This window comes from Rhinoraja longicauda, chromosome 6 (assembly GCF_053455715.1).
Source record: "Rhinoraja longicauda isolate Sanriku21f chromosome 6, sRhiLon1.1, whole genome shotgun sequence".
Classification (NCBI taxonomy): Eukaryota; Metazoa; Chordata; class Chondrichthyes; order Rajiformes; family Arhynchobatidae; genus Rhinoraja; species Rhinoraja longicauda.
In genome coordinates this window covers 51,000,135-51,015,970 of record NC_135958.1, presented here as the reverse complement: position 1 = coordinate 51,015,970, position 15,836 = coordinate 51,000,135, and the positions used below count along the sequence as shown (strand labels likewise).

At 46.8% G+C, this 15,836-nt stretch overlaps 1 protein-coding gene across 1 annotated transcript in view; it reads left to right on the top strand.

Moving 5' to 3' along the window:
- The window catches only part of LOC144594895 (queuosine-tRNA galactosyltransferase-like), a 293,958-nt gene extending 287,294 nt beyond the window's left edge, over positions 1-6,664 (top strand). Inside the window, exon 7 of the mRNA XM_078401817.1 lies at positions 4,241-6,664. Within this exon, the coding sequence (XP_078257943.1) occupies positions 4,241-4,321 (81 nt within the window). The 3' untranslated portion in view covers positions 4,322-6,664. The remainder of the gene's footprint in view (positions 1-4,240) is intronic.
- The last annotated feature ends 9,172 nt before the right edge of the window (positions 6,665-15,836 follow it).

Below are 15,836 nucleotides of genomic sequence, written 5' to 3'. Positions count from 1 at the left end.
TTTTCCTGCCTTCTCCCCGTAACCCTTCACACCCGTACTAATCAAGAATCTGCCTTAAAAATACCCATTGGCGTGGCCTCCACAGCCTTCTGTGGCGATGAATTCCACAAGGAATGGAAGAATGAATAGCAATGCGAGCTGCTGCCTCATCTGTGTGACTTATCTCTACACGTTTATGTTATTTGCTTAAATTTCTCCGACACCAGTCGTCACAGGCAGCCTGTTCACATGAAGGCTTGGCGAGATTCATCGCTGGCCAAGGTCAGTGAAGGACCTGGTTCCAGGTGTAGCAGAACGCAGGAGTGGACAACGCAGGGAGTTAGTGTGTGCAGGAATCGTGTTAATGTGCGGGGATTGCTGGTCGGCACGGACGCGGTGGGCCGAATGGCCTGTTTCCATGCTGTATCTCTTAACTGAAACTAAACTAAAGTCATAGCGTGATATTTAGAAAAATCATTATAATATCTGGCACCAAATCTTCTATCATGAAGACAAAATATTTAGTCTCAAATGGTTTAGTCTCAATCATTTCCTAATTTCCCTTTATTAGTTCCTCAATTTTATCTTCTAAGGGACCAATGTTTACCTTGGATACTTTTTTCCTCTCATAGAAATTCTTACTGTCTGCTTTATATTTATTGCTAGCCTACGTTCACAATCTATTTTTGCTTCTTTATTATTTGCCTAGTCATTCCCTCCTGGTTTCTAAAGTTTTCCCAATCTTTTATCCTAACAGGATACCTCTTACCTCTTAAGAGATTACCTCTTAAAATATTTCCCTCATCTACATTTGCCAACTTTGCCTCTGTAATTTTGCCTTTATTCAAGTTCAAGACTATAGTTCCAGACCAAAGTTTTATTTTCTCCCAAATTAAATGTGAAATTCCATCAGGTTATGATCATTCTTTACCACAAGAACATTAACAAATCCAGCTGATCAAATGTAAAATAGTCTTGTTGGTTACAACACATTGTTCAGTGAAACAGAACCATGAACGTTCTTCTCTTCCCCCAAAACTCCAATCGATCTGAAGAAGGGTTCTGACCTGAAACACTGTCTGTCCGTTCCCTCCACGGATGCTGTTTAACCCGCTGAGTCAGTCCAGCGCCGTGTGCCTTGTCCATGAATCCTTCCTCAGGCCATCTTAGATAGACACAAAATGCTGGAGTAACTCAGCGGGTCAGGCAGCATCTCTGGAGAGAAGGAATGGGTGACGTTTCGAGTCGAGGCTCTTCTTCAGACTCGTCAGGGGATAGGGAATCTTCATTGATTTGACAAGTCCAATCGATACCAAGACAATAGTGACCAACTAATATTGCAGGATTTATCTTTCAATCTGCAGATGCAGCAGTACTGATGGTAATTAAGTGGGTTGTTGTAGATCAAATCAAAGAGCATGCAGCAATCACACTGTGGATTACCAAGCGTGTTTCTGATTTGGGCCTTGATGTCTTCTCTGCCCAAAAGAGGAAAACAGCTTGGAGATGGGCTGTACTTCCAGGGTTCTCCTCTCAATGATGTAGTCCTCCCCCTATTCCTTGCTGTCACGATCTCTATCGAAGATCTGACACCATTGGGCAACCTTTTCAACTTTCTCCTTTGCAATGTTGGACGTCTGGCTGGATTGCAGGGAGATAACTATGCTGTCAGACGGTGGGATGGGATTGGAGTAACAGTCTTCATCACCATACATTGAGGGTAAATATGTGTTTTTGTGTTCACACTTGTATGCGTCTCTACCCCCTGCTTTCCCCCGACAACCTATCAACCACATGGCTTCAACAACAGATTATCACCATGTTAATTCAGACCTCATTTTAACAAAGATCTTCCCCTTTTTCTATCCCTCCTGCAATCTCGCTGCACCTTAAAACAAACTCGTTTTCTCTCTTTCCCAGTCTACAACCTGAAATATTAGCTTTACTTTAGATCCACTTTAGAGATACAGCGTGGAAACAGGCCCTTCGGCCCACTGAGTCTGCGCCGACCAGCAATCACTAACACTATCCTACACACTAGAGCCAATTTTACAACCTACCAGAGCCAATTAACCTATAAACCTGTACGTCTTTGGAATGTGGGAGGAATCCAGAGAAATCCCACACAGTCACAGAGAGAACATATAAACTCCGTACAGACAGCACCCGTAGTCAGGATCGAACCTGGGTCTCTGGTGCTGTACAGCACAACTTCCACCGCCGCCCCACTGTGCCGCCCGTTTCACTGAAAGAGCTCTGTTTCCTTTCCACAGATGCCGCCTGACCTGCTGATTATTCCCAACATTTTCTCTTTTGTTTCAGTGTTCCAGCATTTGCAGGTCTGTTTTTGATTTTCTTTTTTTAATAGTCCAGGCAGGTCTCCTTCACCTCCATGCCCATCCCTTGCACAGGGTTTGTGAGGAAGGGTCCCGACCTGAAATGTCACCTATCCATGCTCTCTGCCTGACCAGCTGACTTACTCCAGGACTCTGTGTCTTTTTTCTGTAAACTAGCATCTGCAGTTCCTTGTTTCTACTTGGCACTGAGAAGAAGGGTCTCGACCTGAAACGTCACCTATTCCTTCTCTCCAGAGATGCTGTCTGACTCGCTGAGTTGCTCCAGCTTTTTGTGTTTATCTTCAGTTTAAACCAGCACCTGCTGTTCCTTCTTACCCATCCCTTCTCTCCAGAGCATCTGCAGTTCTTTCCTGCACAATGTCTCTCTCTTTTGTGCCTGCAGCCTTTCTCTGCTCCATGACAGCGATAGTATGTAGCTGGTGTCTGGCTACCATGCAGCGACCAAAGATACTAGAGGAACAAGATGGACCACTCCGTTGAAATCGCCTATACTGAAGTGTAGTACACAAAGGAGCCATTTTAGTAGGCAAAACCCGCCGTTCGCTATGCCTCTCGCAGTGTAATCAGTGTTTTGTGGGAACAGTATTTGTGATGATACTATTAAAATGCAGAATATATCTCATCTTTCAATTTACAGATTTTTATTAATTTTCTTTTAAAATGTTTCTGCAAGTTTCTGCCTACTAAAATGGCATCATGACGTACGACAGTTTTTAGGCTCGAGTGGTCTATCTTGTTCCTCTAGTATTTTTGGCCGAGACTGTCTTTGAAAAACTCTGACCTTCTTTCATTGCATTTCATGTTTCATTTCATAAAAAATCATCCCATCAGAAACTGAGTGGCTCCCATATTAGTGCTTCTTTATGAGTGGAAAGCAATTCTAGGCAAATTAGGCACATTTTGCAGGAAACTAATTTGGTGACTGATAAAGACAGAATATTTTAGTTCACCAAAAGCAGATGAAATCTAATCTCAGGGAAGGCGTCGAGAGCCGAATAGCAGAGTACCTTTTTGGTGAATTTGTCTCACATTGTGTCCAAATTTACTGATCCTCGCGCCAAAGTAATAACAGGTGAAATAAGTGCAAAGTAAAAATGGATGAATGAAAGAACTAAAGTGGGCAGCACGGTGGCGCAGCGGTAGAGTTGCTGACTTACAGCGCTTGCAGCACCGGGGACCCGACTACGGGTGCTGTCTGTACGGAGTTTGTACGTTCTCCCCGTGACCGTGTGGGTTTTCTCCGAGATCTTCGGTTCCCTCCCACGCTCCAAAGATCTTCAGGTTTGCAGGTTAATTGGCTTAATATTAGTGTAAAATTGTCTCTAGTGTTCGTAGTGTTAATGTGCCGGGATCGCTGGTCGGTGCGGAGTCGGTGGGCCGAAAGGCCTGTTTCCGCGTGGTATCTCTAAACTAAACTAAACTAAACTAAACTAAAACGGTAGCTGCCTGAGTGTTACTCCAACACTTTGTGTCTTTGTCTTATAAACCAGCATCGGCAGTTCTTGGTGCCTGCTGTTAATTGATTTAGATGGATGTGATTTATCACTCAATGAAATTCATGCAGTGTTGTACTTGCTTCCAATCAAGAATGTAATTAAAAGCATGCACTTAATAGCCAGCTGTTAATTTTGTTTTATACTTTCTCTATTCCACACAAAGGGAAATGTTCAAACAGCTGGAGTCTCCCAGTGAGGACCTGTCAGGAACACTGCTGCAGCTCACAGATCAATGACCTCGTGAGATGATTCATACTACGAGGTGTATTTCTCAATATTCAGCTCCCAGCACATTGACGCATTGCCAGGTTTCAGGATGGATTAGTCTTGCACTTATGTCATCAATTATGCGATACGAAATAAAGCTGGGGTCTGACTGATGCGATCTAACATTTCTCGTTTTGGCAGGACCTGACAGGTGGTGGTTTTGAAGAGAACTTGAACTCACTGAAGCTGAAAGAAGGTGTGGACTATTATCACTTCAGCTGAGAACCTCAGGCTAATATCCACGGCTGATTTCCACGGTGCCCCTCAAGAACATATGGACTTAAGGACTACAACAGGAGTAGGCAGCATGGCCTTTCACACCTGCTCCACTCAGTAAGAACATCCCTGCCCGATTGTTTACCTTAAAGCCTCTTTCCTGCACAGAAGATAGAAAGTAATATTGTTCCTATTTGAATTGTGTATAATATTGAGGTAACCTGAATATTGGTCTGTTTTTAAGAATCATACAACACAGAAACAAGCCTTTCAGCCCATCGAGTCCACACTGACCATCAAGTACGCATTTACACTGGTTACTGTACAACTCAGTGGCTCATAGCAACTAGTAGAGTTACTGCCACACATCCTGACTTTGGCATCTGCCTGTGTGACCGTGTTCTCTCTGTGTTCTCTCGTGTGTATCTTCCAGGTGCTCACGGGTTGTATTTTGTGCAGATCTCATTGTAAGACTGCCTTAATATAACAGGAAACCCCAGTGGCTGGGAGGCAGGGGCTGACCAAAAGTGCCTTAGTATACAGCCACACAACTGCGGACTGTAAGCAGTATCCACCCTTGAAGCTAAGAGTGAGTGGCAGACCAGGTTCTGCCAGGAATATGCCTTAACTAATGTCTTGTTCATAGGTTGCACTGAAAGAAGGACGCCCAAAGTATTAACAAGTAAATTTACTCCAAAATGAGGCTTTAGAAGGCACGGGTCACACTGCATTTGGGGTTTTGTGAGCAGTTTTGGGCACCGTATCTGAGGAAGGATGTACAGGCATTGCAGAGGGTCCAGAGGAGGTTTTCAAGGATGATCCCAGGAATGAGTGGATTAACATATGATGAGCGTTTGACGTCAATACTCTACTCGCTGGAGTTTAAGAAGGATGAGGGGGGATCTCATTGAAGCTTATCGAATAGTGAAAGGACTGGATAGAGTGGCTGTGAAGAGGTTGTTTCCACTAGTGTGAGAGTCTAGGACTAGAAACCATAGCCTCAGAATAAAAGGACGTACCTTTAGAAAGGAGATGAGGAGGAATGTATTTAGCCAGAGGGTGGAGAATCTGGAGTTTGATGCCACTGATGGCCCTGGAGGCCAAGTCGATGTGTATTTTTAAGGTGCAAATTGACAAATTCTTGAATAGTAAGGGTGTCTGGGGTTAAGGGAAAAAGGCAGGAGAATGGGGTTGAGAGGGAAAGAGAGATCAGCCATGATTGAATGGCAGAGTAGACTCGATGGGCTGAATGGCCTAATGCTGCTCCTATAATTTATAATCAATGCCAAAGGGATTTATCAGACTCCAATGTGAGCAGAAGATTGAGAAATATTTTCTTATTTGTGATCTTTGTCAGGCATTTTCCCTGCTGTCAGAATTCCGTCAAACAGTTCCAGGTGCATATTATTGAATTGCCCCCCCTACTCCCCCATCTTTAATTAAAGTTAGATGCTGTTACCCACTTTTACACCAAGCCTGGACCTCCAGAAGACAAAGGAAGGGGCATTGTGACAACTTTAGCAAATTCTAAAGTAATGCTGAAGGAAAATTTCTTATTCATCTAAAGTTGCCATTTGTAGGTCAAAGGCCTTTCAAAAGTTCCATTTGCTTTCAGGGTCACATCTCAGGACATTAATATTGATGCTGGATCTCAGCAGGTCAGGAGGTATCTGCAGAAGGAAATGGATGACGTTTCAGGTCTTCTTCTGAAGCAATGTAACATTATCTGTCCATTTCCCCTCACAGATGCTGCCTGAGCCACTCAGTTCCTTCAGCGATCTGTTTTGTGTTTAAGACTTCAGCATCTGCAGTCTCTTATTTCTCTCGGAACATTATTTCCTGAAGCACACAATCTTTCTTGAACTTCTTGGGGGCAAATGGGAATAGTGTAGATAGCCAAAAAGGTCAGCATGAAGGTGGCAGGCCGAAGGGCCTGTTTATGTGCTATATGAATCTGTGATTCCAAATATTGTGCACTGTTTTGTTTTCATTTCATTTAATGCCTGTAGTTGTGGATGTTACACATCGCTTGCGGTCACGATGTAACTGGTTGTACAGTTTTTGCATTAGCTCAGAATACAAAAGCAGTTACAAGCTCATTAGAAGTTTGCGCAAGACCAAGATGAAAATTAACAACAGATCCCAGTTTCCAAATTACGTACGGAGATGTACGCACACGTACATGACTCACTTTTTCTCTCTCCCTCTCCCCCATCTCCCCTCCCCCTCGCCCCCTCTCCATCTCCCCCTCTCCCTCTGCCCCCTCCCTCTCCCCCATCTCTCTCCCTCTCCCCTTCTCTCCTTCTCTCCCCTCTCCCTCTTCCCCCTCTCCCCCTCCCTCTTCCCCCATCTCTCCCTCTCCCCCTCGCCCTCTCCCTCTCTCCCCCTCTCCCTCTTCCCCCTCCCCTCTCCATCTTCCCCTCTCTTCCTCTCCCCTCACGCTCTCCCTCTTCCCCCTCTCTCTCTCCCTCTCTCCCCCTCTCCCTCTCTCCCTCTCCCCCTCTCCCTCTCCCTCACTCTCTCTCGCACGCACAGTCATACTAAATCTCCCTTACGCGAGCACAGGGACATACATGCACTAAACCACACAAACATGCAGGCTTTCTCTCTTCACTGTCACATGTGCATATTTGCAGGTTGTGCATTTGTTCTACTGAATGTTTTGCTTGACAACTGTTATTGTAATGCTGTGACACAGTCCATTATTTGGTTGATGTCACATCTGGTGATGTAGCATGTAGCTGACACGCCTTCCATACTGAAGCCTCAGGATAGTAAGTGGAACAGGCCATTCAGCCCACAATGTCCGTGTCGAACATGATGCCAGGCTGAACTAATCTACTCTGCCAGCACATGATCCATAACTGTCCATTCCCCGCATATTCATGTGCCTATCTAAAACCCACTTAAATGCCACTATCGTATCTGCCTCCACCACCTTCCTGGGCGACATGTTCCAGGCACCCACTACTCTATGTGTAAAAAAACGTTCTCCACACATCTCCTTTGAACTTTGCCCATGCCTTCTAGTCTTTGACATTTCCATGCTGGGGAAAACATTCTGAATGACTACTATATCTTTGCCTCTATAATGTTATATGCTTCTATCAGCTTTCCCTCTCCCTCACACTTTTTCTTCATCTCAATGTTAGTCCACAGTATGTAGTGGTGTCCTTGGGAAGAGCTCCTTCAAGGTTGGATGGTCCTCTTGCCAACTCCTCTCAGGAACCGCACCAGTCTCATTTAAAAACGATTCTGAGTGTCGCCTGATGTTTACCGGGTAACATGTTTTTGGACACTTTCATGATCCTTTTCCCTTATTTCTATACCGGGCACATACTTAGCACATCAAAACAGGCGCGATCCGATTTCTAGCCACAAGTTTTATTTTCCCTATTTCCTCTGAAGCTCTGCCATTCGATGACCCAATGCTCAGACTGCATTCTTTGTGCTCACTAGGATCTGTGACCGTCTTTGGCATCAAATGCAATCTCGCACTTCCACGTGGAATGCTGTGTGCATGGAGGTCAGGATGGCTCACCCTCTGCTTCCACACCTCACAGTGTACCCTTCACCTGCTCAACCAGCGAGGCCACGTAAACACCCTTGTCAAGGCTGATGTCGTTTGCCTGCATTGGGCCCGTATCCATATCCCTCCTAAACGCCATCATCAAGGTGAGAAGATAGACACAAAATGCTGGAATAACTCAGCGGGACAGGCAGCATCTCTGGAGAGAAGGAATGGGTGACGTTTCGGGTCGAGACCCTTCTTCAGTCTCGAAACATCACCCATTTCCTTCTCTCCAGAGATGCTGCCTTTTCTGACCTGCTGATTTACAATAGACAATAGACAATAGGTGCAGGAGTAGGCCATTCGGCCCTTTGAGCCAGCACTACCATTCAATGTGATCATGGCTGATCATTCTCAATCAGTACCCCGTTCCTGCCTTCTCCTCATACCCCCTGACTCCGCTATCCTTAAGAGCTCTATCTAGCTCTCTCTTGAATGCTTTCAGAGAATTGACCTCCACTGCCTTCTGAGGCAGAGAATTCCACAGATTCACAACTCTCTGACTGAAAAAGCTTTTCCTCATCTCAGTTCTAAATGGCCTACCCCTTATTCTTAAACTGTGGCCCCTGGTTCTGGACTCCCCCAACATTGGGAACATGTTTCCTGCTTCTAACGTGTCCAACCCCTTAATAATCTTATACGTTTCGATAAGATCTCCAGCTTTTTGTGTCTATCTTTGGTTTAAACCGTCATCTGCAGTTCCTTCCTACATACCAAGGAGAGAAGACTACATCTACTCTGTCTTCAGCCAAATGATACAGGAAGGGAAAGCACAGAAATCTGCACCCATTACCGCTCCCGTGAAGATGGGAGATGCTGAGCCTGCACCCCCCTTCCTGAGACCGCCCTGGCAATACCTGGCCAGGGACCCCCCCTGCTGTTACCCCTAGATATTTTCCATGGCACCCAACAATGAAGAACGTGCATCCCATGGACTCTGTTTTGAACAGCCTGCCAAACGCCACTGCCTCCCCCACTCCTGAGACCATTCTCCAAACCCATCCCCCCTTCTCCCACACACATCACAACACTTATTCAGTAGCAACACTCCTCTGTCACCGCGAGGGCTTTGCTTTGATAATGGTCTTAGTGCGGCACGGTGGCGCAGTGGTAGAGTTGCTGCCTTACAGCGCCGGAGACCCTGAGTTCAATCCCGACTACGGGTGCTGTCTGTACGGAGTTTGTACGTTGTCCCCGTGACCGCGTGGGTTTTCTCCAAGATCTTCTGATTCTTCCCACACTCCAAAGACATACAGGTTTGTAGGTAAATTGGCTTGGTATAAGTGTAAATTGTCCTTAGTGTGTGTACGCTAGTGTGAAAGTGCAGGGATCGCTGGTCGGTGCGGACTCGGGGGGCCAAAGGGCCTGTTTCCGCACTGTATCTCTAAAAACGTCTTAAAATGCCGTAGAACATGGAAAGAGGCCCACAGGCCATCTTGTCCACGTTGACCATCTTGTCCACGTTGACCATCTTGTCCACATTGACCATCTTGTCCACGTTGACCATCTTGTCCACATTGACCATCTTGTCCACGTTGACCATCTTGTCCACGTTGACCATCTTGTCCATGTTGACCATCTTGTCCACGTTGACCATCTTGTCCACGTTGACCATCTTGTCCACGTTGACCATCTTGTCCACGTTGACCATCTTGTCCACATTGACCATCTTGTCCACGTTGACCATCTTGTCCACTTTGACCATCTTGTCCACGTTGACCATCTTGTCCACGTTGACCATCTTGTCCACTTTGACCATCTTGTCCACGTTGACCATCTTGTCCATGTTGACCATCTTGTCCACATTGACCATCTTGTCCACGTTGACCATCTTGTCCATGTTGACCATCTTGTTCACGTTGACCATCTTGTCCACGTTGACCATCTTGTCCACGTTGACCATCTTGTCCACGTTGACCATCTTGTCCACGTTGACCATCTTGTCCATGTTGACCATCTTGTCCATGTTGACCATACTGGCCCTCCAGTTTTAGAATCCTCTACCCTGGGGAAAGTGTGCGAGTGTTCACTTTATGCACGCTCACCATGATGGTGACGGACTTGAGGTATATCCTTTTTTGGAGCTGGCTGTGCGATGCAGACCTACAAGGCTACATGCCTACAGATGTGAGAAGTTCAGTAGATCACTGAATTCAGCAGTGACAGTTTCAGCAAGATATTGTACAGCAAAAAAAACAACAGGACAGCGGTAGAGTTGCTGCCTTACAGTACCAGAGACCCGGGTTCGATCCCGACTACGGGTCCTGTCTGTACGGAGTTTGTACGTTCTCCCCGTGACCTCCGAGGGTTTTCTCCAAGATTTTTGATTTCCTCCCACACTCCAAAGAACTACAGGTTTATAAGTTAATTGGCTTGGTATAAATGTTATTGTCCCTAGTGTGTGTAGGATAGTGTTAATGCACGGGGATCGCTGGGCCATGCCGACTCGGTGGGCCAAAGGGCCTGTTTCTGTGCTGTATCCCTAAACTAAATTAAAGACCAATTGCTGAGTACAACAAAATGTAGTTTTATAAACCTCGCACTGTATGAACTTTGACAGCAGTGACGTGGTGACCCACGGGTAGACACAAAATGCTGGAGTAACTCAGCGGGTCAGGCAGCATCTCTGGAAAGAAGGAATGGGTGATGTTTCGGGTCGAGAACCTTCGAGACTCAGTTACTCCAGCATTTTGTGTCTACCTTCGATTTAAACCAGCAGCTGTAGTTTTATTCCTACACATGGTGATCCACAGTATTGATTTAAATGACAATAAAGCTATTTCTAACCATGTGTCTGTCTTTGCATTATATGCTTAATATTTTAACGTGTTTTTTATACATTTTATAATTAGGAAACGACATCAATAAGAAACTTGGATAAAACATGTTAGAGATTATTGTTTGAACATCAGCATGAAACATGCCTTAAATATTATCGCATTCATGGCATAGTTCATATTACTCTCACTTATTTGCATCTTTCAAATGTTATTGACCAAAATTTCGACAGGGTAAATATCAGATTAATAACCAATGCATGAAAATTAAATTTTAGGCCTAAAATTCCTTGTTGATCCACAAAATAAATTTGCGTGTGAGGAAAAGAAGAAAATATCTGTTTTAGCTGGACTTGCCTTGTTCTTAGGGATCTTTACATTCCAGCTGTGGGGAATAGCTCACGGATTAATTGGCCTCTCTGGTGGCAGACTGGCAGCTGAGAACTTGCAGCAAAGATGTATTTTCATCAGACGAGATAGCGGGAGTTTGGTGGGAGGGGTAAACCTTCGGGACTTGGAATTCCAGGACAGGTCGTGTTTTTGGCTCCCTACCATCTCCATGCCCTCGCGAGCGTTGGGACTATCTGCAGCAGAACCCATCCTCTCCGTACGGGATCGGGGTCAGTTCAGTTCAGTTTAGTGTATTGTCACGTGTACTGAGGTACAGTGAAAAGCTCGGGCCTCCCTGCCCTGGTAGAGGGGACCTGGAATGTCTGCCCTGTTAAAATCATAAGCCCCAAACCCCCTCCTCTCTGTCACCCTTCCCCACTCACTTTCCATTCTCACAGGGCCATCGAGAACGGTGGGGAGATCCGGCGAGGGGAGGGGGGGGGAGGTGCGGAGATCAAAGGGGGACCCAGCTTCGGGAGGGTGGGGGTGTGGAGGAGGGGATGAGGCCTGCTGCCACAGGCAGGAGTCAGGTCTTTTCGGTGGACTTTGTCGCCTCCAAAACGTGGTGACACTCGTTTACTGCCCAGGTGAGGTCTGCTACATGTTTTTACCGGATTGTATATGCTGAACAAAGCACTCCACTGTACTTTGGTAATTATAGACGAGACTCTCACTAGGGTCTCTTCTACATCCCGCAGCTCCGCTCTTGCTCCCCCACCCCCCACTCGCAACAAGGACAGAATCCCCCTCGTTCTCACCTTCCACCCCACCAGCCAGCGGATCCAACAAATCATCCGCCAACATTTCCGTCACCTACAACGGGACCCCACCACTGGCCATATCTTCCCATCCCCTCCCCTTTCTGCGTTCCGCAGAGACCGTTCCCTCCGTAACTCCCTGGTCCACTCATCCCTTCCTACCCAAACCACCCCATCCCCGGGCACTTTCCCCTGCAACCGCACAAGATGCAACACCTGTCCCGTTACCTCCCCCCTCAACTCCATCCAAGGACCCAAACAGTCTTTCCAGGTGAGACAGAGGTTCACCTGCACCTCCTCCAACCTCATCTATTGCATCTGCTGCTCCAGATGTCAACTTATTTACATCAGGCTCGGCGATCGCTTCGCTCAACACCTGCGCTCGGTCCGCGTTGGCCAATCTGTTCTCCCGGTGGCCGAGCACTTCAACTCCCCCTCCCACTCCCAGTCTGACCTTTCTGTCATGGGCCTCCTCCAGAGCCATAGTGAGGCCCACCGGAAATTGGAGGAACAGCACCTCATATTTCGCCTGGGCAGCTTGCAGCCCAGTGGTATGAACATCGACTTCTCCAACTTTAGATAGTTCCTCTGTCCCTCTCTTCCCCTCCTCCTTCCCAGATCTCCCTCTATATTCCTGTCTCCACCTATATCCTTCCTTTGTCCCACCCCCCTGACATCAGTCTGAAGAAGGGTCTCGACCTAAAACGTCACCCATTCCTTCTCTCCTGAGATGCTGCCTGACCTGCTGAGTTACTCCAGCATTTTGTGAATAAATACCTTCGATTTGTACCAGCATCTGCAGTTATTTTCTTATATTACTCCACTGTACGTGGTACATGTGAGAGGCTCATGTTGTTGACCTCCCCGTGGTGAGCCCTGTCAACTGACCTTAGTCAGGCGAACGACAACAAACAGAGACAGCAGAAGCAGAAGCAGCTTCATAACATCTGCTGTCTCAAACGCAAGAAGAAGAAGGGTACATGTGACAGCAAAGTATCATTGAGTCATTATTTATGACACAATAAATTAGGTTGGTTTATGATGATCTTTGCCACACCAGCACAAAGCCTTCTTCACAGAGCCAAATCGCGAGAGATTTAGTGCAGTGAAATGTTTCTGTGAAGCTATTAGCTGAGCTCAGTTCAGTGCCAATGCATGTGTGTTTATAAAATGCTGGGTCTGCTACTATTTTTGCAAGTAGTTCTTTGCAAGTTGGTTTCTTTGAAGCCAGTTCAAAAACCACATTACGTGTAAAAGCAACAAATCATCTCATCTACAGGATCAGACACAGTTTTATTTATTAAACTTGGGAACACTGTTTAGAAAAGGAATAATGAGGCATAACCCTCGCGTTAAACAGAGGTGCTTCACTCATCAGAGGCAGCAGTTCATGTCTGAACAGGAACATCCTTAGGCCTTTACATCAGGTGTATTCAAAATGGCTCCTTGCCCTCTAAGGTTTTGGTGTCGCTGAGTCAGCACATTGGTGCAGCCTGATAAACATCGTTGCTTTTTGGTGTTCCTTCACGTACGCCCTCCAGCTTCGTAATCCTTCCTTTCAATAAATAATAATTAAGCTCCCAGACTTTCATGACATCACCTGCCCAAACTGGTTATGTTTGACCTCGGGAGGAAATTCCGTATCCTTTTAGGGAATGGTCAATTATGTCGTGCGAGGCCCATTAGGATGATCGATTGCGTAGTCTTTCTAGTCACTTTCCGTCTGCTGCCGGCAGGGATATGCAAAGCCAAAGAGAATGACAGTGACATTCAGCACATCAACAAGAGTGCGTTATCAGGCAGTGACTTTGTAATTGTCCCTCTGCAGCAAAGTCCGATTACAATTACAATGAGGTATATTTGCTGCGAACCCCTCCCATGCCATCACTTAGTATTTTGATGTCTTGATTTAATGAAGCTGATGCGGTTTCTTTCTGCTAGGGTAGGCCCGGTGGCGCAGTGGTAGAGTTGCTGCTTTACAGCGAATGCAGCGCCGGAGACTCAGGTTCGATCCTGACTACGGGTGCTGCACTGTAAGGAGTTTGTACGTTCTCCCCGTGACCTGCGTGGGTTTTCTCCGAGATCTTCGGTTTCCTCCCACACTCCAAAGACGTACAGGTATGTAGGTTAATTGGCTGGGTAAATGTAAAAATTGTCCCTAGTGGGTGTAGGATAGTGTTAATGTACGGGGATCACTGGGCGGCGCGGACTTGGTGGGCCGAGAAGGCCTGTTTCCGGCTGTATATATATGATATGATGATATATGATGATAGGCCGCTCCTTCTTGGCACCTCCTCCATCAGATACTTGGTACATTTGAAGACTGTACATTTGGCACATTTGGGCACCTTGGTGGCACAGAGGTAGCGTTGCTGCCTCACAGCGCCAGAGACCCGGGTTCGATCCTGACTACAGGTCCTGTCTGTACGGAGTTTGTACGTTCTCCTTGTGACCTCGTGGGTTTTCCCAGGGTGCCCCGATTTCCTCTCAAACCACAACGTCGTACAAGTTTGTACGTTTATTGGCTACGGTAAAAGATTGTAAATTATTCCTAGTGTGTAGGATGGTGCTAGTCCACGAGGGTCACTGGTTGGCGCAGTCCCGGTGGGCCGAAGGGCCTGTTTCCACGCTGTATCTCTAAACTGAACGAAATGTGCATTCCAGCAGTCCAGATCACAAAGCTACCCATGTTGGTGCCACTTGAGGCTATGTCAACATAATAAAAAATGCAAGGCTCCACCAAGCAACATAGCTTAATATCTCCCTTGTGGAAAATCTGGGTTACCAGGCAAAGGCAGGATGGTTCCACGAAAGGGAACTCATGTCCGTCCAGTTTACTGGAGATCTTTGAAGAAGTAACATGCTCTAACGAAGAGCCAATGAAACTTTCAGCAGCATTGGATAAGGTATTGGGGAAAAGAAAGGGTCACGGTAAAAGCAATAAGATGTTAGTGTGCATCGAGGATTGGCTGGCTGGAGTCGGAGGGTGACATAAATGGGCCTGATCTTGGTGGTCAAGATGTAATCAGTGTTGTGCCACAGGGATTGATGCTGGGACCTGAATTATTGAGGTGAAGGCATCAAAACCTAGAGTTGCTAATTTTGCTGCTGATACAATATGGTACGATAGAACTTCATTCATCCCAGGAGGGAAACTTGTCTGCCAAGGTAGAGCTCTTAAGGATAGCGGAGTCAGGGGGTATGGGGAGAAGGCAGGAACGGGGTGCTGATTGAGAATGATCAGCCATGACCACATTGAATGGCGGTGCTGGCTCGAAGGACCGAATGGCCTACTCCTGCACCTATTGTCTATTGTCTAACAGTCATAAAACACAAGAAGATGCATGAAACATTAAATTAAAGTGACGAGTGGAAACTCCAGGATTGGGGATGTGCAAAGATTGGGGGGGGGGGGGGGGGGTGGGGGGGGGTCAATCTACCCCACGACAGAAGGGGGTGTTGTACAGATTGATAGCTACAGGGAAAAAAGGATCTCCTGTGGCGTTCTGTGCTGAATCTTGGTGGGACCAGTCTGTTGCTGAAGGTGCTCCTCAGGTTGACCAGTGTGACGTGGAGGGGGTGAGCTGTATTGTCCAGGATGCTCCGCAGTTTGAGGAGCATCCTCCCCTCCAAGACCCCCTCCCATGAATCCAACTCCACCCCCAGGACGGGGCCAGCCTTCGTGATGAGCTTGTTGATTCTGTTGGCGTCCACGGCCTTCGTCCTGATGCCCCAGCAGGTGACAGCGTAGGAGATAGCACTGGCCACCACTGATTGACAGAACATCTGTAGCATCTTACTGCAGATGTTGAAAGAGCGGAGCCTCCTCAGAAAGTACAGCCGGCTCTGCCCCTTCTGATACAGCGTTCCTCAGCGTTCCTGGGCCAGTCCAGTTTACAGTCCAGGTAAACTCCAGGGTACTTGTACTCCCTGGTAAACTGCACATCCACACCCTAAATGGGGACAGGGGTCCTATCCTCCTAAAGTCCACCACTAAATCCTTAGTCTTGTCAGTGTTGAGCTGC